General features: G+C 37.4%; 1 protein-coding gene across 4 annotated transcripts in view; it reads left to right on the top strand.

The window, feature by feature from the left end:
- PDE1A (phosphodiesterase 1A) overlaps positions 1 to 25,810 on the top strand; it is a 395,971-nt gene that overhangs the window by 286,936 nt on the left and 83,225 nt on the right. For 3 of the 4 annotated variants that reach the window (XM_070802671.1, XM_019969756.2, XM_070802679.1), the window contains 4 exons: positions 12,198 to 12,380; positions 19,849 to 19,915; positions 23,244 to 23,360; positions 24,199 to 24,339. In XM_070802671.1, the coding sequence (XP_070658772.1) occupies positions 12,198 to 12,380; positions 19,849 to 19,915; positions 23,244 to 23,360; positions 24,199 to 24,339 (508 nt within the window). Of the gene's footprint in view, positions 1 to 7,831; positions 8,185 to 12,197; positions 12,381 to 19,848; positions 19,916 to 23,243; positions 23,361 to 24,198; positions 24,340 to 25,810 lie in introns of those variants that run through there. The other variant, XM_070802682.1, reaches the window with a different exon arrangement.

Below are 25,810 nucleotides of genomic sequence, written 5' to 3' on the forward strand. Positions count from 1 at the left end.
GCCTTATCAAAGGAGTGTGGCCCAAATATTGCCCCAAGTTGTATATGAAGCTTGGGGGCTAAAATGCCTCCCCAAACCAGGAAATTTCATCATGCACTAGGAGCAGTAGGCAAGGGCGCTGAATTGGAGACAAGTAGTGCTTTGAGCAACAGCTCTTAGGGCATAGAGGAGGCCTGTTCTTTGGTCTATAGTGTAATCACCTCTCCCAGATCTGGAAAACCGTGGCCTTAGGCTTCATCTCTGGGCCACAACCTCAACTTTTTTCTTCAGCCTGCAACTTGGTGAGCCATGGAAGGACACTTACTCAAATCGACCTTGGAATACCCTCCTCTCTGTCTCATTACCTTGATTAGAAGAGGCAGCATATCATTCTCTGAAAAGTGGGACAGGAAGATCAATGCTAGGTAGATATTGTAGAATTGTCATAAAATGTAACACAAAATGTACCATTTTCAGTGTACAATTCAGTGGAGTTAAGTACATTTGCAATGTTGTACAACTATTATCACTATCCATTTCCAAAACCTTTTCATGATCCCAAACAGAAATTCTGTACCATTAAACAATAACCCCCAGTCCCCCTTTCCCCTCAGCCCCTGGTAACCTCTATTCTACTTTCTGTCTCTGTTAATTTGCCTATTCTACTCATTAAAATTTTAAAGTAGGTAAAAAACATTTTTGGAGATCCCTCCCACTGCCTCCTTACAACCCACAGAATGCATAAGTTTTTCTTTGGTTCCTGCAAGTCCACTTTGACCAACTTCTTCCTTTACTGTCTGAAACACTTCCATTACAAGATACCTTCCTTTTACTGCACATCATAAATTGATCTGCTTAGACTAATTCATGCAGTTATATAAATGGCTGGGAGGTTACTGAGGGCTTGCTTTGTATCAGACACTATTCTAAGTGCTTTCTGTGTGTTTACTTATTTCATCCTCCAACCCCACCACTAGACATACTATTATTATCAGCTCTATTATCAGATGGTAAAGAATCTGCCTGCAATGAGGGAGACTTGAATTCGATCCCTGGGGTTGGGAAGATCCCCTGGAGAAGGAAACGACTACCCACTCCGTATTCTTGCCTGGAGAATTCCATGGACAGAGGCGTGTGGCAGCCTATAGTCATGGGGTCACAAAAAGTCAGACATGACTGAGTGACTCTCAGTTCATGACTTATCACTATTATTATCTCTCTTTTATTGACAAAGAAACTGAGATTCAAAAGATGGACTGTTGGTTTCTAAGACCACACAGCTAATAGATGATGAAGTCAGGATTCCAACTCCTGAGGCAGTTTCTCTTAACTGCAGAGGATGCTTACTAATCAAAAAAATTGGTAATTAGTGGAATGTCAGGCTTTGAGCCTAGAGGAATATTTTGAAGATATTTTGAGCCAAAAGGACTTCCTGGTAGGAAGCCAAAAGTCATCAGTGAGGCCTAGGGCAGTTTTCTGCTTTACCCGTTCCCTTCATTTCCATCTCCCAACTGACTCCCTAAATACAGTCTTGATCCTGACTCTCTGAGATCCTAACCCCTTCTCAGAGCCTCCCCCAACATTTCCTGGCTCTCTTTCCTGTCCCAGGTGATGACCCTCCCATTCCTAGAACTCTGCTTCCTTTGGTGGGTATAGAGGAGGTGCAGAGCCTTGGGCCTTAACTTTCACAGAGGCCTAGTCAGGTAGACAGAAAAAGAAAATTGCCAAAACACCAAAACCAAACAAATAAAAAAAAAGCTGTTGAAATAAATTTGTGAGCCTGCCATTTTAAGTCTTTTGAAACAAGGCAAATAATAAATAAATAAATGTATATGGGTGGTGCCCTGGAAAAATTAATTCAACTGTATTTAGTACTCAGGAAACAGGTTCCTAACAAGTCAACAAGGCTTTTCAAATGTATTACGTCTTTCCATCCTGATATTCAATTTATTTATCACGCTTCAAAGTACCCTGAAATTATACCATCCAGATATATTTCTCTCTAAGAAAATTATTCAACACACCAGTCATGGAAAACAAATTTAAGCTTCCTCTAATCATAATTCTGGTGAACCAAAGTCCTTTAAGATTTTTTTAAGATCAATTATTTTTAAACTGGAATTTCAACATAGAGATGGGTTAAAGAATAATGATTGCTGATATTTTTGTCTGAATTTAAAGGGAGTCTGGACACTTAGTAAACAAAACACACATTTGAGGTAAAGAATAGCTCATCAGTTAAAAACTCAGATCCTGAAATCAGAGAGACTTGAGCTCAAAAAATGGCATGGATGCCTCTAGTTGTATGATTTGAGCAAATCACTTAAGGTGTCTATACCTCAATTTATTCATCAGTAAAGTGCTGATAGTAATATCTTCCTTATGGTGGTGTTTTGAGAATTAAATGAAGTGAAGCGTGGCTCCTTGCCTGGTTCATAGTAAGTAAGCAATAAAGTTAGCTGACATTGTCATTAAATCCATCCTCAGATGGTTCTGAAGTCTGTGTGAAGCTTGACAATTAGTCTTGGGGTTTTTTGGTGGAGAACGGGTGTGTGGAGAGGCTGCAGGCACCTCAGAGCATATGCATGTGTTAACTAAAGAAATAATTCTAATAGACTTGCTTATGAGGGAACCACTTACCTCCAAAGAATAACCATACTGTAGAAAGATCAACTTCTAATTCTCCCAGTTATCCCAGAAGGAGTCACTTGGAGGGTGTTCACCAAATATGAGGCCAGTACCACCCTTAGCTCAGTGCCAGTGGAACTGCTTCCCTGGACACTGTCCCCCACATTAGGATGTTCAGTGATGGCCATCTTTTGGTCTGCTCCTTCCCATGGGTTAGTAGGTCTCCAAGGCCAAGAAGAAACTGAGCTCATGACTTTTCCCCTGCTGGATACTCACATCTTGGAATTCCCTGCCCAGTGCAGTGTGCCCCTCTACCATATTCTGACCCTGAGACCCCAGAGTTCTCTACCCAAATGTCTATTAGCCTGTCTCCGAAGTCTTAATGGGCTTCCTCCTTAGGTCTTTTCTCCTGAGGGGGCCCAGGATATTGCTGGTGTGTACACCTTTCCACCCTTAAAGAATGGCCAAGAAGCAGCTGCTTTCAAGCTTGGGTGGATTGACGGAGATTGTACTGGGACCACAGTATCTACCTGTTCATACAGCAAGGGCCTGAGCTGCGGGCAGGCGGATGCAGCCCTGTCACACAAGGAGTTGAGAATTCTTGTTTCCAACCCAACTTGTCAGACTTTTATGAAACTTATTAAAAGGCAAAAGAATAGAACAAATGTAACTGTTTGTTCTCTTGATATATAGCTTTAAATATTTAGTGGTAAAATATTCAGAGATATGTGCTCCTACTGTGGGCCCAGCAAATATTAGAGGAAGAGGTGAATGAGTTAGTTTTTTGTTGAAGTGTGTCCTTTATAAGAATAATTTAAATCAGTTTCCCCTAATTGCATTTGGCACTTGAATTTTGATACTTAATAGGTATATGCGTGGGCACTGAATGCCTGGAAATAACTGTTTGGGTACATGAGTGTAACTATTTTCCAAGAGTCTACTGTGGACAGAAATGTTTTCACTGATATAATTCTAAGAGTCAGAATCCCATGACCTCTCCTTCCGTGGCTGCCTCTTTCTTTATTCCCTTTTCCTACAAACTCTCTAGTTCAAAATATAAGCCCTTGGGGAATTGTGTCATCAGATTTCAAGAGAAAATTTGGAGTATAAATAGCTCCCAAGGATCAGTAGAGTGCTGATTGGAGGCAGGGTCAGTTTTCACAGCTCACTGGCCCCCAGCTTATGTTTAGGGACCCCTCACTTTCTGTTTTATTGACCCCACTGGGACTAAAAAAAGTTGCATCAAACACCAGCTGAAGCACTTTTCAGAGGTCAACAGTGCTAACATGTTGAACGTATACTCCTGGCCCTTCTTTTCTGTATAGTGCATTTTAAGAATTCCTAAGGGAAATGTACCAACGATTTTTGTTTTCATGTTGTAAGTTTCTTAAACACAAAGTTTTCATTTTTTAAGAGCACTCATGGAATAAACATTTATGCTCACCCTGCCATCCAACCCTAGGATAAAGAGCAGTCAAGTGGTTGGATGTTTTGGAAGCAAGACTCATTATAGTATTTGAGATCTCATTTAACAAGCTACTTGAACAAATGTATGTCAAAAATGAAATGAGGGCAAACTACTCTAAAATGTTTGACCTGTGATAGTCTTATTTAGATATCTTCACATCTTAGATAAATGTATAAAAAAATTATTTCTGATAACTCTCTAGCAGCCCAGGATTACAGGATTACTATTTGATATTATACTGGAATTTCCATTCATGCCTTATCTAGCATGCTGCTACTGCTGCTGCTAAGTCGCTTCAGTCATGTCCAACTCTGTGTGACCCCATAGACGGCAGCCCACCAGGCTCCCCCATCCCTGGGATTTTCCAGGCAAGAAAACTGGAGTGGGTTGCCATTTCCTTCTCCAATGCATGGAAGTGGAAAGTGAAAGTGAAGTCGCTCAGTCGTGTCCGACTCTTCGTGACCCCATGGACTGCAGCCTTCCAGGCTCCTCCATCCATGGGATTTTCCAGGAAAGAGTACTGGAGTGGGGTGCCATTGCTTTCTTCTTATTCTATCTAGCATGGTCAAATGAAATCTGAAGGTCTCGCTGTTGTGCTCAGAAGAAAGGGCGTTCAGGGCAGGTGCCAGGGAAAGGAAAAATGAATAAGGGAGGAGAGGAGAAATATGCTCCATTAGGTGTATCTGTTTATTTTAAAAATTCATGTAAGTTTCATCCCCCTGCCTTTAAACTTTCTTCTATCCAAACTTAATTATCTTCACCCACTCCAGTACTCGCTTGGAAAATCCCATGGATGGAGGAGCCTGGTAGGCTGCAGTCCATGGGGTTGCGAAGAGTCGGACGTGATTGAGCGACTTCACTTTCACTTTCTTTCACAACTTATTTGTGTTTTTATTAGGAATTTCTTACCACGCTCTGGGCTTCTCAGGTGGCACAGTAAAGAATTGTCTGCCAATGCAGGAAATGTGGTTTGATCCCTGGGTTGAGAAGATCCTCTGGAGGAGGGCGTGGTAACACACTTCAGTATTCTTGCCTGGGAAATCCCATGAACAGAGGAGCCTGGCAGGCTCCAGAGGATTGCAAAGGGTTGACACAACTGAGCAGCTAAGCATGAGCTTGAATGTGTATCTGTTAATTCCAGACTCCTAATTTATCTCCCGCCAATTTTTCCCCCTTTGGTAATGATAGTTGTTGTTTTTTTTTTTTTTCCCCCATGTCTGTGGATCTATTTCTGTTTTGATATAAATTCATTTGTATCATTTTTAAAGATTCCACATATAAGTGATATCATATGATATTTGTCTCTCTTTCTGGCTTACTTAGTATGATAATCTCTAGGTCCATCCATGTTGCTGCAAATGGCATTATTTCATTCCTATGTTGAGTAGTACTCCATTGTATAAATGTACCACATCTTCTTTATCCTTTCTTCTGCTGATGGGCGTTTAAATTGCTTCCATGTCTCGGCCATTGTCAGTAGTGCTACAGTGAGCACAGGGGTGCATGTATCAGTATCTTTTCAAATTACGGATTTATCCAGATACACTTCCAGGAGTGGGATTGAAGGATCATATTGTAGTTCTATTTTCAGTTTTTTAAGGAACTTCCATACTGTTATCCTAAGTGGCTACACCAATTTACATTCCCACCAACAGTGTAGGTGTTCTCCACATTTTCTTTAGTATTTATTTTTAGTCTTTGTAATTATGGCCATTCTGATCAGAGTGAAGTAATACCTCATTGTAATTTTGATTTGCATTTTTCTAATAATTAGCAATGTGGAGCATCTTTTCATGTGTGTTTTGGACATCTGTATGTCTTTGTAGAAATGCCTTTTTAGATCTTCCACGCATTTTTTGATTGGATTGTCTTTAGGTTTTTGAGCTGAATGTGCTGTTTGCATATAGTAGAGACTGTTCCCTTGTCAGTTACATCATTTGCAAATACCTTCTCCCGTTGTAGGTTGTCTCTTCATTTCATTTATGGTTCCCTTTGCTGTGCAAAAGCCTTTAAGTTTAAGTAGGTCCCATTAGTTTATTTTTATTCTTGTTTCCACTACTCTGGTAGATGGATCCCAAAAGATATGGCTGTGATTTATGTCAAAAAGTGTTCTGCCTGAATTTTCCCTACGAGTTTTTATAGTATCCAGTCTTACACTTGTCTTTAATCCAGAAAAATGTCTTATTTTTTCCAAGTCAAATAAATATTTCCCCATAATTTGCTTCAAAAATTGTAAAGAGATCAATCAAGAGCAAATTAACATAAAGGTAATAAATAAAGAGATGATGGATAATAGAGAACTACCCTCAGGATGCTTTTGTGCTTATCAATCAAAGAATATGGGACTCTTTAAAAGACTAAAACTTCTTATACTATCTCCATCCTCACTCCACTCCCTAAAGGTAATCACTTGTAATAGTTTCATGTAGATATTTCTGGATGTTGACTCCCCCAGTCAGTGCCATACACTGCTGTAGATGCCAGTGATACAACAGTGCATAAGAACAGACCAACTCTCTGCTCTGTCTTTATAGTCTACTGGATAAAACATTTTGAATAAAAAAACTAGTAAAAGTATGGCACGACATTAACAGTGGTAAGTGCTAAGAAGTCTATAACAGGATAAAGAGAATCAAGATGTTTACTATTTGAGTAGGGGGGTGGTCAAGGAAACACTTTCTACCTCAATGCAGTGAGGAAATGATCCACACATTTTGAGAAAGAGATTCTAAGCAGGGGAAACAGCAAGTGCAAAGATTCTGAGCAGACGCAAGCTTGGCAGATAGGATTATAGCAAGGAGGCCAGCACCGCCGAATCAAAATGAATGAGGTAGAAATTGTTAAGAGATACAGGCAGAGATGTAGCTTGTGGTGTGCTTCATAGGGCTGTATGAATTGGCATGGTCTGGGTTGGGTTTCCCAGGTGGCTCAGTGGTAAAGAATCTGCCTTTCAATTCTGGAGACTCAGGAGATGTGGGTTTGATCCCTGGCTTGGGAGGATCCCCTGGAGGAGGAAATGGCACCCCACTCCAATATTCTTGCCTGGAGAATTCCATGGACAGAGGAGCATGGCTATGGTCCAGAGAGTCACAAAGAGTAGAACATGACTAAGCACATAAGCACATGGTCTGACTTATACTTTAAAGGAGGCAGACACTGGCTGGAAATTCTGGCAGATGTAAATGTTGAGTCTGACAGTAGTTGGAAGCAAGATTCCTTCTTATTGTTTAAGGCTTTTGATTGGATCAGGTCCACTCACATTATGGAGGGTAGTCTGCTTTCCTCAAAGTCCACTGATTTCAATGTAAAGCACATCTAAAACATACCTTCACTACAAGATCCAGACTGGTGTTTGACCAAACAGCACAGCATCATAAGCTAGGTGTGTGAACATAAAAAATTAATTGTCACAGAGCTGCTTGTTGCTTTTTTGAGATTTGCTTTTTTATACATTAGAATATTTCATGCTTTTCTCCTTATGCACTCTGTTCCTTTATTTTTATATTCATTAATTAATCTATATTACTCTTTTTCCCCCTGAAGTTATATGTTCTTCCCTCTCAATAAATGACATCATGCATGATGACTATGAATTGCTAGACTCCTGGGTACCACATCTGTATATGAACTCTCATAAGCTGATTTGATCATGTTTGATGAACTGTCATGGATAATTTATGATTTTAGGACATATAGTCCTAAAGTCCTCCACATCAGATTTGCAAAGGACCAATTGACAACCGTCACCATGAGTCTGTCATTCTACTCAGCGTAGTTGAAAATCAAGGCAGCAGTAGAATTCTTGGAGCGTGGCGACATCATAAGATTACACACAATGATTCCCATTCCACCTGTCCTGTTCTTTGGCTTTATTTGATCATTGCGTAAGGAATAATAGAAATGGCATCAATAATAATAGAAATGGCATAAGCCCTGAAATTTTCAAACTATGTAGTGGAATGTCTTGCTGCGATTAACTGAAGAATCTAATTTTAAATGAACCAAAAGAGGAAAAAAACAATTTGCTTTGAATTACAATGTCCATGTGTTAGGTATAAATCAAAATCATCCAAATGTAAGAGCCAAATGAGAATTAAATATGATTTAGAGTAAGTATTAATATTAACTTCTAACTATGTCTTTTTTATTTTCATGTGTGTACATGTAATTTTGTACCTCCTGCACTGAAGTTGTGTATATTTTTTCATAAGGTATTTCATAAATGCAGTCATACTTTTTTAATACTTTGAAAAATAAATATTGGCAAAGGACTGTCATCCAAACATTTATAAAATCCAGTGGAACATAGAGGAAGTCATATTATCTTTTGAGCCTCTTTTTGGTAGTTTCGGGTGCTTTCGATGAACTTCCTGCTTTTGTGCCCTTTCCTTGATCCCTGCTCTCTAGAGATGATATGTGGCTTCTTCTGGAGGCTTTAGCACACGCTGTCAGCTCTGGCTACCTTCCCTCCATCGGCTCATAATCCTTAGGCCTCATTCTGTAAAAAAAGAAATCTACCAAAGTGAATGGAACCTAAAGGTCAAAGCTGAAGTGTGCCAAAAATAGCTCTGAGTTAGTAAATTGGTGCACCCACAAGGAAACAATAGTCAAACAACAGACAGAGCTCGCCTGCGTTCTTCCTGGAGGCAAAGTTCAATTGCTCTCTAAAGTCTCTGCGTATTTTGTGTTAAGCCTTTCACACTGTTTTGCCAGTTCAGACCCTTAGGAAGTTCTGGATCACCAGAGCTGCCCAGCCTTAATGCAGTTATTATTACTGGCCAGTGCCGTCAATGTTATCTATCTGGGGCTTATACTGGGGAGTGGTAGGGCAGTACTTTCAGCTCCTGGTCATTTCCCCCTCGCACAGCTGATTTTCTCAGCCAGCAGTTCTAAGCCCATCAGATCTGCACCCTCAAGACAGACAACATTTGCTCTGACTTTTCCACTTGACACTGGCTAGGTCACCTAAAATGAGCTTTTCCGTTTGTTTTCATCTTTCTTTTTTTCACTTTGTCATCTGTGCTATTGATAACAGAATGAATATCCACAGAGTAAGTTATTATTTTCCTAAAATTTAGGGCTACACATAAAATAAAATAACACATGTGAATGACTTCTGTGAACTCCAAGGGCTATACAAATAGTGTATACTTTCTGTGCTCAGTATACACAAACTTATTAAATAGAAGACAGCTTTTATAACTTCAATTCCCCTTTTTCTTTCCATCCAATATATCCTTTAATAGACATCTGCTTATGAACTCTCTTCCATATCTTATTTTGTTGTTTAGTCACTAAGTACTGTCAGACTCTTTGTGACCCCATGGATTGTAGCCCGCCAGGCTCCTCTGTCCATGGGATTTCCTTCTCCAGGGGATCTTCCTGGATCAGGGATCAAACCCATGTCTTCTGCATCGGCAGATGGATTCTTTGCTGCTGAGCCACCAGGGAAGCCCCTTCCCTATTTTAGTTTTATTCATTATTGGAATAATATATTGATGATATTAATAATCAGTATCTCCAGACTGATGTCACTGTACTTAAATGTTTGGGAAGCTTCTCAACTGTTCAAGTCTTTGCCCTCAAAAGATGACCAATTTGAGAAACTCAGAGCTTTCCCAATATTAACCTAGTGATTTTTTGATATAGCTCATATTAAAAGATGATCAGAGAGTGACTTCCTATACTTCAAATCCTATTTCTCTGCTTGCTTTGTTATTAGTTTTTCTTTACTTTTTCCTAAAGTTTAATCACTATACATTTTTATGTTAATTAACTTTAATTGGAGGATAATTACTTTACAATATTGTGATTGTTTTTGACATACAGCAACATGAACCAGCCACAGGTACACATGTGTCTCCCCATTCTAAACCCCCTTCCCACCTCCCTCCCCAACCCATCCCTCTGGGTTTTCCCAGAGCATCGGCTTTGAGTGCCCTGTTTCATGCATCAAACTTGCACTGGTTATCTATTTCACATATGGTAATATACATGTTTCAGTGCTATTCTGTGAAATCATCCCACCCTCGCCTTCTCCCACAGAGTCCAAAATTCTGTTATTTACATCTGTCTCTCTTTTGTTGCCTTGCATATAGGGTCATCTTTTACTGCCTTTCTAAATTCCATATATATGTGTTAATATACTGTATTTGTGTTTCTCTTTCTGACTTACTTCATTTTGTATAATAGTCTCCAGTTTCATCCACCTCATTAGAACTGACTCAAATACAGTCCTTTGTATAGCTAAGTAATACTCCATTGTGTAAATGTACCACTACTTCCTTATCCATTCATCTGCCGATGGACATCTAGGTTGCTTCCAAGTCCTAGCTATTGTAAACATTGCTGCAATGAACATTGGGGTACACGTGTCTCTTTCAATTCAATTCCTCCGTGTGTACGCCCAGCAGTGGGATTGCTGGGTCGTATGGCAGCTCTATTTCCAGTTTTTTACGGAATCTCCACACTGTTCTCCATAGTGGCTGTACTAGTTTGCACTCCCACCAACAGTGTCAGAGGGTTCCCTTTTCTCCACACCCTTTCCAACATTTACTGTTTGAAGACTTTTTGAGGGCAGTCATTCTGACCTGAGTGACATGATATCTCACTGTGGCTTTGATTTGCATTTCTCTAATAATGAGTGACGTTGAGCATCTTTTCATGTGTTCATTAGCCATCTGTATGTCTTCTTGGAGATTTGTCTGATTTGTTCTTTGGCCCACTTTTAGATTGGGTTGTTCTTTTTTCTGGTATTGAGGTGCATGAGCTGCTTGTATATTTTGGAATTTAATTCTTTGTCAGTTGTTTCATTTGCTATTATTTTCTTCCATTCTGAAGGCTGCCTTTTCACCTTGCTTATATTTTCCTTCATTGTGCAAAAGCTTTTAAGTTTAATTAGGTCCCATTTGTTTATTTTTGTTTTTACTTCCATTACTTTGGGAGGTGGGTCATAGAGGATGTTTCTGTGATTTATGTCAGAGAGTGTTCTGCCTGTGTTTTCCTCTAAGAGTGTTATAGTTCCTGGTGTTACATTTAGATCTTTAATCCTTTTTGAGTTTATTTTTGTGTATGGTGTTAGAAAATATTCTAGTTTCATTCTTTTACATGTGGTTGACCAGTTTTCCCAGTACACTTGTTACAGAGATTGTCTTTTCTTCATTGTATATTTTTGCTTCTTTTGTCAAAGATAAGGTATCCATAGGTGCATGGATTTATCTCTGGACTTTCTATTTTGTTTCATTGATCTATATATCTGTCTTTGTGCCAGTACCATACTGTCTTGATGACTGTAGCTTTATAGTATAGTCTGAAGTCAGGAAGGTTGATTCCTCCAGTTCCATTCTTCTTTCTCAAGATTGCTTTGGCTATTTGAGGTTTCTTGTGTTTCCATACAAATTTTGAAATTATTTGTTCTAGTTCTGTGAAAAAAACCATTGGTAGCTTGATGGGGATTGAATTGAATCTATAGATTGCTTTGAGTAGTATACTCATTTTCACAATATTGAGTCTTCTAATCCATGAACATGGTATATTTCTCCATCTATTTGTGTCATCTTTGATTTCTTTCATCAGTGTTTTATAGTTTTCCATATATAGGTCTTTTTTTAGGTAAGTTTATTCCTAAGTATTTTATTATTTTCATTGCAATGGTGAATGGGATTGTTTCCTCAATTTCTCTTTCCGTTTTTCATTGTTAGTGTATAGGAATGCAAGGGATTTCTGTGTATTAATTTTATGTCCTGCAACTTTACTATATTCATTGATTAGCTCTAGTAATTTTCTGGTGGTATCTTTAGGGTTTTCTATGTAGAGGATCATGTCATTTGCAAACAGTGAGAGTTTTACTTCTTCTTTTCCAATCTGGATTCCTCTTATTTCTTTTCCTTCTGATTGCTGTGGCTAGGACTTCCAAAACTATGTTGAATAGTAGTGATGAGAGTGGGCACCCTCGTCTTGTCCTGATTTTAGAGAAAATGCTTTCAATTTTTCACCATTAAGGATAATGTTTGCTGTGGATTTGTCATATATGACTTTTATTATGTTGAGGTGTGTTCTTTCTATGCCTGCTTTCTGGGGAGTTCTATCATAAATGGGTTTAATCACTATAAATTTTTTGTAGGAGACTGCTGGACACCGATGATGAGCTCAGTGACATTCAGTCGGATTCCGTCCCATCAGAAGTCCGGGACTGGTTGGCTTCTACCTTTACACGGAAAATGGGGATGATGAAAAAGAAATCTGAGGAAAAACCAAGATTTCGGAGCATTGTGCATGTTGTTCAAGCTGGAATTTTTGTGGAAAGGTAAGTGAACTTGTTGATATATTAAGAAAAAATTTAAAAGGCAGCAAATATACTTAATAATCAATATTATGAGAGTCCTATAGTTTACTTATTGAGGAAAACTGTAATCATAAGTATACCTGGAATAAGCAGATTTAGGACTTTATGAGGGAATTTACCCTATAACAAAAAATATCTTGTCCTGGATTTTTTATTTATTTTAAATTAATATAAAGACTTAAATAAAGTATAGACTTTTGAATGGCCATTCTCAAATGAATCTTTATGAATAACTGTTTAAAAATAATTGTAATACATTCATATGCTATAAACCTAACATTACCCAAATAAAATCTAACACCTCATAAAATAAGTTCTACACTACATAACAAAATCAAGCAGGCCTTTCTCCACTTAAGTGAAAAGGCCATCCTCTTAAGTGAAAAGGCCATCCTCTTATTACCTTAGAGTAAAGCTCTCTCATGTCCAGTCTCCTTAAAGAGCTTTTTAACTTTTCTGTCACTGAAGCATTTCTGTCACTTGATGGCCCTTAGAAGCAGCAAGTCAAATCACTAGAGTTTCTAATGTGAAATACATGTTAATATGACAGGATTTTATATTATTTAGCCCTTAATAACATAGCTTATTTTTCTGTCTGGAAATAAGATGTTTCAGAACTAAAACTATAAAAAGACTTGAAATAAACATCTTATAGCCAGTACTTTGGCCACCTCATGCGAAGAGTTGACTCATTGGAAAAGACTCTGATGCTGGGAGGGATTGTGGGCAGGAGGAAAAGGGGATAACAGAGGATGAGATGGCTGGATGGCATCACCAACTCGATGGACGTGTTTGAGTGAACTCCCAGAGTTGGTGATGGACAGGGATGCCTGGCGTGCTGCAATTCATGGGGTCGCAAAGAGTCAGACATGACTGAGCAACTGGACTAAACTGAACTGAACTGAATCTGACGATGTTGAGAACTAGTTCTTAAAAGTTACTTAGACTTATACTTACTTAGACCTAAAAATAATTATACATTAAGTTATAAATAAAAAAGTTTATTTTAATATTATCAAAGCAAAATTAAGGAACAGAGAAATTTTTTATCAATGTATTTAAAATTAAATTTAAAGGAGACCACATTATTTTTTATCTTCAGACATCTCTAGTCATTACCTCTAATAAACTTCCTAAACTTTCATCTTCTGCTAAAGGAGCAACGCGAAGCCCTCTTGGGTTTCTAAAAATCTAAATGACAAGCATTGCAAGAAGGATTCGATGTGATTTAAAGATGTATTACAACCATAAGAAATAAAGCATCTAGGATCTTGGTTTATGCCTTTATTACCCAAATTATTATTATTCAAATGACTTTGTGTATTTTTTAAGCATATCTAATTGCCTTTGATGAAGAACCTTCATAATAAGCATAAGGAGCATGATTAGTTAGGTGAGATGAGACCTCCAACACGTGGTGTGTAAACTGCTCCCAACTCTCCCAAGTGGGACCTGAAATCTGAAACAGACAAGTAGGGCTGGAGAGAAATAATTTTTATAATAATACTCCTATTTTTTAAAACAAGTTAGGTAAGTGTATGACAGTTGATTTTGCTTAATATCAGTTTGAAAACATCTAAATAGTAGTTCAGAAACTCAGTGAAAGAATCAGAGATAAAAGAGTATTTGTTTGCTTTATTGAAGAAATGTATATTTTGCCTTTTTGTTTAAGAAAATATAGAATTTGGCAAACTGATTTCCATTCTCATTAAGTAGAAAATCAAAACAAATTCTGTGAAATATATTGATAGGTTTAACTTTCATTTTTTTCATTTGCTACACAGAAATATCAAAACGTACTTAAGGTAACTAAATTAGTAAGTAGAAAAAAAATAAATTAGTAAGTAGTCTTAAAGAAATCAAAGTACTAAAACACATAGGAATGAAATATTTTCTATTACTTTTGAATTTCCATTAGTAAGTATGTAAACAAAAGGATATGTTTATCTAGAATTTTCAAAAATAATCATCTTCAATCTTGAAAGTTAGAAAGGCTTCTTGAGTCTTCTCCCAAGTAGCCCCTTCCAAGAATCAACCCCTCAGGAAGTCCAAGCAATTTACTTACACCAGTGTAATTTACACCAAACCTACTCACTTTCTCATCTCCTCTCCAGAAACCCCAATCTAAGCTTTTGTCACCTGCCATCCGAAACTTGACAATAACTGTCAGCTAGGCTCCCCTCTTCCTCACTTGCCTTCTCTCAGCAAGTCACTTTCCACAGTGACTTTTAAAATGTAAATTCAGTCCTGTCATTCTTAAGCTTAAAATTATCTGATTGCCTTTACCATTTCACTGGATGTACCACTTCACCTGGTATGAAAGGCGACTTCTGTATCATGGCCTGCATGACTAGGCCCCCTTACCTTCTAGACTCAACCAATGCTACTATCACCCTTTACTGAATAGCTACACTAGTGTGATTTCAACTCCATGAATATCCAATACTTTGGCCACCTGATGTAAAGAACTGACTCATTGGAAAAGACCCTGATGCTGGGAAAGCTCAAAGGCAGGAGGAGAAGGGGACGACAGAGGATGAGATGGTTTGATGGCATGACCGACTTGATGGATATGATGAGTTTGAGCGAGCTTTGGGAGTTGGTGATGGGCAGGGAAGCCTGGTGTGCTACAGTCCATGAGGTCACAAAAAGTCAGACATGACTGAGTGACTGAACTGAACTTTCTTCCCTTGGGACCAGTAATTCTGCTCTTTCCTCTATCAGAAATGATTTTCCCCAAACTTCACTCTGACTAGCCATTTCTATCTTTCCAAAGGCCTTTCCTGGTTACTCTGTATACTGTTCATCACTTTCTCTATCCCAACCAGTGAGTGATTTACCTCATAGCATTTAGTGCTGTTCTTACTCATGTATTATTTCTTATTTATTATCCCTCTTTACCACTAAATAAACCCTGAGAAAGCAACACATAGTTTTCTTATTCTCCACTGAATAGTCTCTTGTCCACCACAATGTCTGGCATATGATAGTTTTTTTTTTAAGTTTTTGAATTATATTTTGCAACTGTAATATAAAACCTTCCAAAAATAATCTTCCCTATTTCCAGTTGAACTTTTACCACTTACAGGAGAACAGGAAATCCATTGTTCTTTTTCAGCAACTTATAATATATTGACTATTTACTCATATGTGAGACCACTGTATTACGGTTTCTCCCACATTCATTCTCCAGAATGAGTCATCCTACTTTTCCACACTAATTTTCTAAGGTTTCATCCTAATACCCTATTCCCAAGTATAGAGTTAGAAAATGATAATGAAGTGGTTTCTCCTTCTTCTTAGAAGAGTAATCCTCTTCCTTCTCTTTCTTTATATATAATGAAAATATACAGGGATATTCATTTCTCAAACCTGCTCCAAGTTTAAGAAACATTAGAGTTCTCACTGAACCCAGAGAGCCTTGAAGAATGTCAGAATTGGAGCCAATGGTATTGGCTGCAGAATAATGAGAACAGTAATGTTAATATTAAGAATAATGACTTTCTGGGACTTCCCTGCTACTCCAGTGTTTGAGAACTTCTGCCAATGCAAAAGACACTGGTATGATCCCTGCTCTGGAAGGATCCCACATGCCTTGTGGCAACTAAGGCCATGGGCCAGAATTACTGAGCCCATGCACCCTTGAGTCAATTCCCCCTAACAAGAGAAGCCACCATGATGAGAAGCCGGCACACTGCAGTTTTTCTAGTTGCAGTGATTGGGAGCTGCTAAAGAGTAGTTCCTTGTCACTGCAACTAGAGAAAGCCTGAACACAGCAACGAAGACTCAGAACAGCCAAAAATAAATAAACAAGCATTTAAAAAATAACAGCTTTCCTATATTGAGTATTTATAATAATGTTACACTAGGTGTTTATATCACTTATTTCATAAAAAGTGTATGATTATCCTTATTTTACAGATAACTGACATTAGCTTTCCAGAGGTCACACAGCTAGTGATTGGTTAACCTGTGATCCAAGACCCAAATTGTGTATTCTCTTTGCTACATAATACTGCCTTTTGTGCCATGAAGTTACACAGATTTAAAGTTACTTAATTTTTAAAGTTTCTTATTCCTGATCACTTATCTCCTTGCCCATCAAACTTCCATTATCCCTGTATCTCCAATTTTTAGTAATGATTCAAAAAATAGATAGGAAAAACTGTTTCTTAAAAAAAAAAAAAAAAAAAAACAACTAAATATCATTACTGAAAGTAATTATTTTCTGGGCCTTTTCAGTTCAGTTCAGTTGCTCAGTTGTGTCTGACTCTTTGCCACCCCATAGACTGCAGTACACCAGGCTTCCCTGTCCATCACCAACTCCCGGAGCTTGCTCAAACTCATGTCCACTGAGTCGGTGATGCCATCCAACCATCTCATTCTATGTTGTCCCCTTCTCCTCCTGCCTTCAATCTTTCCCAGCATCAGGGTTTTTTCCAATGAGTAAGTTCTTTGCATCAGGGGGCTGAAATATTGGAGCTTCAGCTTCAGTATCAGTCCTTCCAATGAATATTTAGGATTGATTTCCTTTAGGATGGACTGGTTTGATCTCCTTGCAGCCCAAAGGACTCTTAAGAGTCTTCTCCAACACCACAGTAAATAAAGCATCAATTCTTCGGCACTCAGCTTTCTTTATGGTCCAACATGGCTAATCGAAAAAGCATAGCTTTGACTAGACGGACATTTGTTGGCAAAGTAATGTCCCTGCTTTTTAATATGCGTCTAGGTTGGTCAGAGCTTTTTTTCCAAGGAGCAAGTGTCTTTTAATTGCGTGATTGCAGTCATCATCTGCACTGATTTTGGAGCCCAAGAAAATAAAGTCACTCACTATTTTTATTGTTTTCCCATCTATTTGCCATGAAGAGGTGGGACTGGATGCCACGATTTTAGTTTTTTGAATGCTGAGTTTTAAGCCAGCTTTTTCACTCTCCTCTTTCACTTTCATCAAAAAGCTCTTTAGTTCCTCTTTGCCTGGGCCTTTTATATTGTGATTTAATTGTTTCCTTGTTCTGCAAGATTAAAATAATTATACCTATCTTAGTGGAGCAAGTAATGTTAGTATTTTTCTGATAGGCTGCTCTGAAATCTTTCAACTGATATAGAGGATAAGGATAATTTTTTATTATAACTGTTTGCCATATCTAAAAATTATTTAAGGTCATTTAAGACAAAAACTAGATTGTTGTTTTCAGTAGCTCAGTAGTGTCCGATTCTTTGTGACCCCATGGACTATAGCACACCAGACTTTCCTATTCTTCATCATCTACCAGAGCTTGCTCAAACTCATGTCCATTGAGTCAGTGATGCCAAACAACCATCTCATCCTTTGTCATCCCCTTCTCCTCCTGCCTTCAATCTTTCCCAGCCTCAGGGTCTTTTCCAAGGAGTTGGCTCTTTGCATCAGGTGGCCAAAGTATTGGAGCTTCAGTTTCAGCATCAATCCTTCCAATGAATATTCAGGACTGATTTCCTTTAGGATTGACTGGTTTGATCTCCTTGCTGTCCAAAGGACTCTCAAGAGTCTTCTCCAACACCACAGTTCAAAAGCATCAATTCTTTGGCGCCTTCTTCATGATCCAACTCTCAGATCTGTACATAACTACTGGAAAAACCATAGCTTTGTCTGTAGGGACCTTTGTTGGCAAAGTAATGTCTCTGCTTTTTAATATGCTGTCTAGGTTTTTTATAGCTTTTCTTTCAAGGAGCAAGTGTTTTTTAATTTCGTGGCTGCAGTTGCCATCTGCAGTGATTTTGGAGCCCGAGAAAATAAAGTCTGTCACTGTTCCCATTGTTTCCCCATCTATTTGCCATGAAGTAGTGAAACCAGATGCCATGATCTTAGTTTTTTGAATGTGAATTTTAAAATGGGAACATGGAAATACAGTAACAAAGTCTCTGTAATAAAATGGGAAGATACTTTATCAAGAAAACCTAATCTCTATGTAAGTAAATACAATATTTTAATTCTGAGCATCTGAGAAGTGAAGATGAACAAGGAAAACATGAAAAATTATTTGGCTTTTATTATCTTAAAAAAAGATAGCATTTACATAGGAACTGAGTAATGTCTTATGGATTTTTAACATAAGACACATTGAGTCAAAAGGGTTAGTATTTCCCTTAGTGATTTTATAAAAGATGCAGAATATTTTCTTATATTTCTTATATTGACCCCCAATATAATGATATAGTCATTAAATTATGGCTTTGTTCAGGCATCTTGTGGGGAGAAGTTACTACAGTATAATCTAGGAATGAAACTTGCTTATGAGCTAACAATGTAAAAATTAAGGGACATGATTATCCCATGCTTTTCACAGGACGCTGTGGAGGAACCATGTTTCTTTCAGTCCTGGTTAGAAACCTACTGCTATTTCTACACATTAGAGTATCATGTTGATTCTAATTTTGCACAAATCAGTGGAAGAGTTTCTTATATTTATTTAAGACATCTTGGTTTTCTTTTGGAAAGTGGAACCGACAAATTACTGATTAATAAATATATTTTTATTGTTGCTATTATAGAAATAAAAAATATCCTTTCTGGATAATCTTTATTAAATAATATTAAAAGACAGTTTGAACAAACTTAAGCAATTTTTTTCAATGTGGTTTCTCCCAATAGTCTTAACTAAAACAAAAGAAGTAAGCTGTGTAAATTCTGATGATGCTACGTATTCCCTTCCATAATTTTCATTTTGTGAAAAAAGAAAGAAAAGCTATAAAGGACTATTTCAGTGCCACTCAGCTTCTAGACTGAAAATTTGGTAACACAAAAGGACACAAAGCAAGGCTGCTCTGCTGTCTTGAATGTGATGGTGCTAAAAAGCATTGTTGCTGTACATGCAAATGTCAGTCTTTTCTTTAATAAGATGAAGTTTAGGAAAAGATCTCTTTACATAGAAATTAAAACCTTATTGACTTTATATGTGGTTTTGAGTAAACAAAATACTGCTGCTACTGCTGCTAAGTCTCTTCAGTCGTATCCGACTCTGTGTGACCCCATAGACGGCAGCCCACAGGCTCCCCCGTCCCTGGGATTCTCCAGGCAAGAACACTGGAGTGGGTTGCCATTTCCTTCTCCAATGCCTGAAAGTGGAGAGTGAAAGTGAAGTCGCTCAGTCGTGTCCGACTCTTAGCGACCCCATGGACTGCAGCCCACCAGGCTCCTCCGTCCGTGGGATTTTCCAGGCAAGAGTACTGGAGTGGGGTGCCATCGCCTTCTCCAAACAAAATACTATTTGCATCTATTACATTGTAAACATGTAATAGATGATGGCAATAATTATCATTGTTGCCAGAAAGAGAATCTGTATCTAATGATACAAGTTCAACAAGTCAAAGGTAATTATTTCTTTGTTTTTAAGAAATAGCTAAAAACTTTAAGTAAATGATTTTTATATATACATTTATTTTTCTTTTTCAGAATGTACAGAAAGTCCTATCACATGGTTGGCTTGGCATATCCAGAGGCTGTCATAGTAACATTAAAGGTAAAAAATTTCAATTATCTTAGTTTATCAAATAGTCATTTTTTCTAGTCTCTTTAAAATGATGGGAAGAAAATGAGAATAGGTCTTTGATGTAGCTTATGTATCAGAATATAAAAAAATTTTTTTAACCATTTACAAATGTCATGTGTTTCAAGTCATAACTTGTTGATTTAAATGAGGATCAGTTTGTTAATGTTTACACTAACAAACTGTATCAATACATATAAATGTTTAAAACTAACAACTGTAATATACATGTATAAATACACATATGTGTGTGATGTTGTCTTTTTTATGCTTTATTTATTATTTATTTATTTATTATGCTTTATTTAGGTGGATCTTGTATTCAGCTTTGAAATGGCACCAGCATTTGTCAGAATACACATATTTTGTTACTATATAGTATGAAATGAATGCATTATCAATGAAAAGACATTTCAGTCAAATATAATTAAAGGACAAAACTTATATCGAAGAAAATTGTTTAGAATTTTAGGTCTGAGAAAATATAAAAAAGAAGATAAAATTAAAAAGTAAACAAAAAAGAAATGTCTCTCTTTTGTCTCTGACTTTCCCTGTGGTTGCCCTAGTCTGAGGCCCAGCTGCAGTATTACATGTGTTAGAAATAACTAGAGTTGAAAATCCGATGTGCTAAAAGTTTTGGACTCACTTATGCCCACTTTGTGTGTGTGTGTGTGTATGTGAACACTGTTCCTAGACGATATTACTAAAGAGGCATTTTGTAAGCTTGTCACTCTACATTGCCTATTTCATTCTGTTGCTTAGTTTGGGTAGGAAATTCAACTTTGTCTCCTCTAATAGCTTTATGGTGGTTTCCTGTATTAACCAAAAATTTAAAGAATACTGGCAACAGGATATACCAAGTTACTTTATTTTTGATATATTAAACCCCTTTCCTAGTTTGCATTTCTATTGATTTCTTTTGTTCCTCTATTCACTTTTAAGCATCCCTTTTGTATCCCCTTTGTTTTGTTTTTTTCTCTGCATTTGTTTTTTCTCTGCTGCATATTAGATTTTAATCTTATTCATTTAAAAAAGCAATTTGTTTTTCTCAGAAGCTTTTTTATATTCATGTTTCTAAAACTATAATAGAGGCAAGTATATAACTGAACTGTATTATTGGATATGAATTATTCCTTAGCTTTTAAAAGATTTTTATTTCCTCATTATTTCCTCAACTGTAGGCAAGAAAGTCACTTAATTTTATTTTTATAGAAACCAACTAACAGAATATTTTGGTATGAGAGAATGCAAGCAGATTTCAAAAATGTAGTGTACAGGAAACATGAACTAATGGGTTGAGGAGAATCATCACTAAGACTGTTTTAATAATTCTAATTTCCCGAGATACCTCCTTGCCTTGTTTGTTCTCAGGCTGACAAAGTAAAAGCCACGCATCTGCAGAAGTTTACAGATATAAATTATCATTGTTGATTTTAAAAAAAAATGCCCCCAAATGGAGAGTTAACCTTTTACTTAGTTGGAAACCCCTGGCAGGAACTGTAAACAGCAGCTTTGTAACCATCTGAACCGATTCCTCTGTGTTAGCTTTGGAATTTAGTGAGAGATTTGTTTGTCTCCACTGAGCTTTATTAATGGCAAAATGACTTCTAACAGAACTCTGAGAGATTTTAAATTTACAAACAGATCAAGCAAGTATTTTGGGATCAAATTAAGGCCAAATGCAAAGAATTTAACAAAGGTACACAAGCAAGCCAAAAAAGTATTTCCTTGGTGTTCCCAAATGATTAAAACTACATTTGGAGTTATTGTTACTGTTCGTCAAAAGAAAGAGTTTTAAAAGATGGCTTGAATACTGCTTATCAGCTGTAATTCAGCTTATTACATTATGTATTGTTGTCTCTGTGAAATACACTAAATGAAAAGTTCTAATACAGGGCCTGTTTAAATTTGAAATTAATATACAGCTTTAAGGTTATCTACTTACTTACTATTCAATACTAAACCCATTCTGTGTGTGCAAACACTAGACCTTCTTTGCTAATAATTTCTGATAATCATTAGTACTGATTCTGCTGTATTTCTGTAGATTTCTAAGTTTCAGTGATTTATTTATGATTGCAAACTCAAACTTTATCTTAATACATCTTTAATGTATTGATAACACTTGCTGCAAATCCATTCGTGGACTTCTCTGCAAGTTTTTGACCTGGAATTACCTGAATGAATATCGTTAGGTGGCTGGAGTGGTTTGATATACCTGCTCATTGCCCTCTTTCCCACAATTAGGGGGCACTTTCATAGGGTATCTGTTTCACTACAGGCCTGATCACTTTCCTGGGGAATTGCCTGTAATGCCAAAAACACTGTTCTCCTCCCCAGTGAAGAGGCCCACTTCCTTTATCTCACCATCTGTCCCTGGTGAAAAAGTAAAGATGAATCAGCCAAGGTTAGAGTGCAGAATAAGGTTACTCTACCTAGAAACAGTACTCTATCTCTCTAGCGCACCTGCATATTTAAAAAATATATATTTATTTACTTATTTTGGCTGTGCTGGTTACTCCTTGCTGAGCAGGTGTTTCTCTAGCTGTGGAGAACCGGGTCTATCCTCCCGTTGTGGTGCACAGGCTTCTCGTTGCAGTGGCTTCTGTCGCTGCAGAGCACAGACTCCAGAGCACGCGGGCTTCGGGAGTTGTGGCACGTGGGCCCCGTAGTTGCCGCTTCCGGCCTCTAGAGCACAGGCTCGGTAGTTGGTCTGCAGCATGGGGGATCTTCTCAGACCAGGGATTGAACCTGTGTCTCCTGCATTGCCAGGCAAATTCTTTACCATTGAGCCACCAAGGAAGTATCTGCATCTTGAAAAAAATGAAGATTCAAAATATCAAAGGTCTAAACCAAATTAGTAGCTCTTAAAAGGTGGACGTTCAAGCAGTATTGTAGGTGTGTGGGTGGGGAAGATAAATTGGGGTTATCTTCCCTCTATCCCTCTGTTAAATCACCCACATAACCTGTAATTCTACCATAAAATTAGGCCCACTTTGGGAAAATGATTTATGGCTTTCATTTGGAGAAAGACTAAGGATAAGGGAGTTACAGTTCAGTATATCAAATTGGATAACCTTGGGATTAAGGGGAAGAACTTAAGTATTATTGACTTCACTGTTGTGGATCCATAGACACTGTGTCCCTGTCATATCAGATGCTGGTGAAAGTAAAGTCTGATGTGCTGAATTAAAATCTGACCTGCTGGATGTATAATTCTTGATCTTTCTAAGAATTTTTCATAGAAAGAAACAAAGCCATGTGATGTTGCCATCTAAAATATTTACTTTTTTTCCTACAGGATGTTGATAAATGGTCTTTTGATGTATTTGCCTTGAATGAAGCAAGTGGAGAACACAGTCTGAAGTTTATGATTTATGAACTATTCACCAGATATGATCTTATCAACCGTTTCAAGGTCAGAAACATGGAACAAAAGTAAAATGCTCTTAGAATGAGTTATCTGTGTGAGAGTGAAAATGCAAAACGTTGATTCATTAATCAATTCATCTAAAAATGTTTCTGGGTTGGCAGATCACAGAACTGTGGGGATGAGTTCACCACATGATATGGCTGTTCTCCACAAATCATTGACATTTCTTTATTTCCACTGTGGTATAATAAAGCCATGATAGCGTCATTGCAACACGATACGAATGTCACCTTGAATTATTCATGGAACACTCACGTAAACATTGGAATCTGTGTCTTAAAGAAATATGAGTTTCCTAAAATACAAAATGAACTATTTCTGGCAGCTTTTCTTAAAATGAAAGGGCTTCTAATTAACTTCACTTAGAGCTATCTCAGCAACAAATTTGATTCAGATTTCTCAGTGTGTGTCTATGGAGTCATGATATTTTTAGAGTTAGAAGTTACTTGGAGGTCATTTATTTTAACCTCCTTGAATTACTGATAGAAAAACTAGATTTTACCAGTTGTAATTGGAAAATTTTACACCTTTACAAACTAGCCTTCTTATTTGACTCTAGAAGATATAAAAATTTAAGACTGCTATATGGTTAAGACTGTTATTTCATCCATCTAAATTAAACATTTGGGGGTGATAATTCTCATCAGCATTGAAAACTGACAGATTAATGAACTGTTTTCTTGGAACAATCCGCATTTAACTTTAAGAAACTACTGCCCACCTCTGACTCACTAGTGTGTCCCATCCCAAACATCTTTGTGTTCATGTTAACTCAGTGCCACCCTTTTGGTCAAAATATAATCATAATTATTACTTTCTGCAGATTCCTGTTTCTTGCCTAATTGCCTTTGCAGAAGCTCTAGAAGTTGGTTACAGCAAGTACAAAAATCCATACCACAATTTGATTCATGCAGCTGATGTCACTCAAACTGTGCATTACATAATGCTTCATACAGGTATCATGGTAAGAAAGTCTTTGTGACTGAAGTTTGTTAGTTTGCAACTTCTAATCCCATTCCCTTCTCATTGTTTCTTTAATACTCATAAAAGTATTGTAAGTATCTTCTGGATTTTTGAGGGTCAGTAAGTTATCTATAATATATATATTTTTTTAAATATTTTAATTCGGTGAAAAAAGATTTCCAGAAGCAAGTGAAAATATACTGAAATTTTTTCAAAATTTGGACCATATGGCATTTTCATTTGTAAATTCCTGTGGCTCAGATAGATGGTAAAGAATCCACCTGCAATACAGGAGACCAGGATTCAATCTGTGGGTTGGGAAGATCCCCTGGAAAAGGGAATCACAACCCACCCCAATGTTCTTGCCTGGAGAATTCCATGGACAGAGGATCCTGGCAGGCTACCTACTGTCTATGCTGTTGCAAAGGATCAGACATGACTGAGCGACTAACACTCACTCACTCACTTTCCCCATAGGAATCAACCTCCAGAAAAGTGACCTAGAAAAAAAGCCTTTGGAATAAAAGTTAGTTGTAGTGCTCTTCCCTCATTTCATTAACCAGGCTGACCTCACTAGCTTTTTCTCTTTTATACGCTTGTATCACTAATTACAATCAAATCCTAATAGATATTTTTGTAAATTATTCATGTGGATTTTTCCAAATTCTTCTTCTTCCTCTTTGCATCTGAATGGATCAGTTGATGACTGGATAAATGGTTCAGCAGTGCAAATCCTGGGACAACAATGAGTAGATGATGGGAAGTCTGAGACAGCCTGGAATTCCTATTATGTCTCAGAGCATAGGATGACTTCCAAGAGATTAAAAAGGGAAGGGCAGTCCTTCCTTCTGAAGGTTCCAAACTGGGAGGGGTTCATCCCAAGGTATGAGTCATTGTTGAGATCCCCAAAATCTAAGTACATTTTTGAATTCTCATGTGTTGACCTACGTGAAGCAGTATCATAAAACCCATGTAAGTAGAATAAGTAGAATGGTCTAGCAAACCCCATAATATACATTGCCTACCTGTTTAGATTTCAGACATCACGTCCTTTTTATTGGTGTGGGTCATTGGCATTCAGAGCTACATGACTAGGACTCCTCCATATTTCATCATTCTGCCCGAGACTGTATTCCTTACCTAGTGCCACACAAAGCCCTTACAGACACAATATGGAGCCCTGAAGATCTTGAAAACTTATAACAGGTACACGATTCTCCAAGTTTATTGTATACCTGTGTGTTATATACATTTCCCCCCAAGAATCTAGTGTTTTATTTACTACATAAGATCCCTTTGCTATGATTTGTCGAAAAGTGTCTCACACAACGACTAAAGAAATGATCTATTTTACTTCTCCATCTTTTTTTTTGCCTCCTAAATATTGCAGATCCATCAATGCTTTGGGCTCAGATTCCACTCCTGCCTGGTGTTTCAATTATCTGTTTCTTCAAAACAAACTACTCTAAACC

Source organism: Bos indicus, chromosome 2, assembly GCF_029378745.1.
Source record: "Bos indicus isolate NIAB-ARS_2022 breed Sahiwal x Tharparkar chromosome 2, NIAB-ARS_B.indTharparkar_mat_pri_1.0, whole genome shotgun sequence".
Classification (NCBI taxonomy): domain Eukaryota; kingdom Metazoa; phylum Chordata; class Mammalia; order Artiodactyla; family Bovidae; genus Bos; species Bos indicus.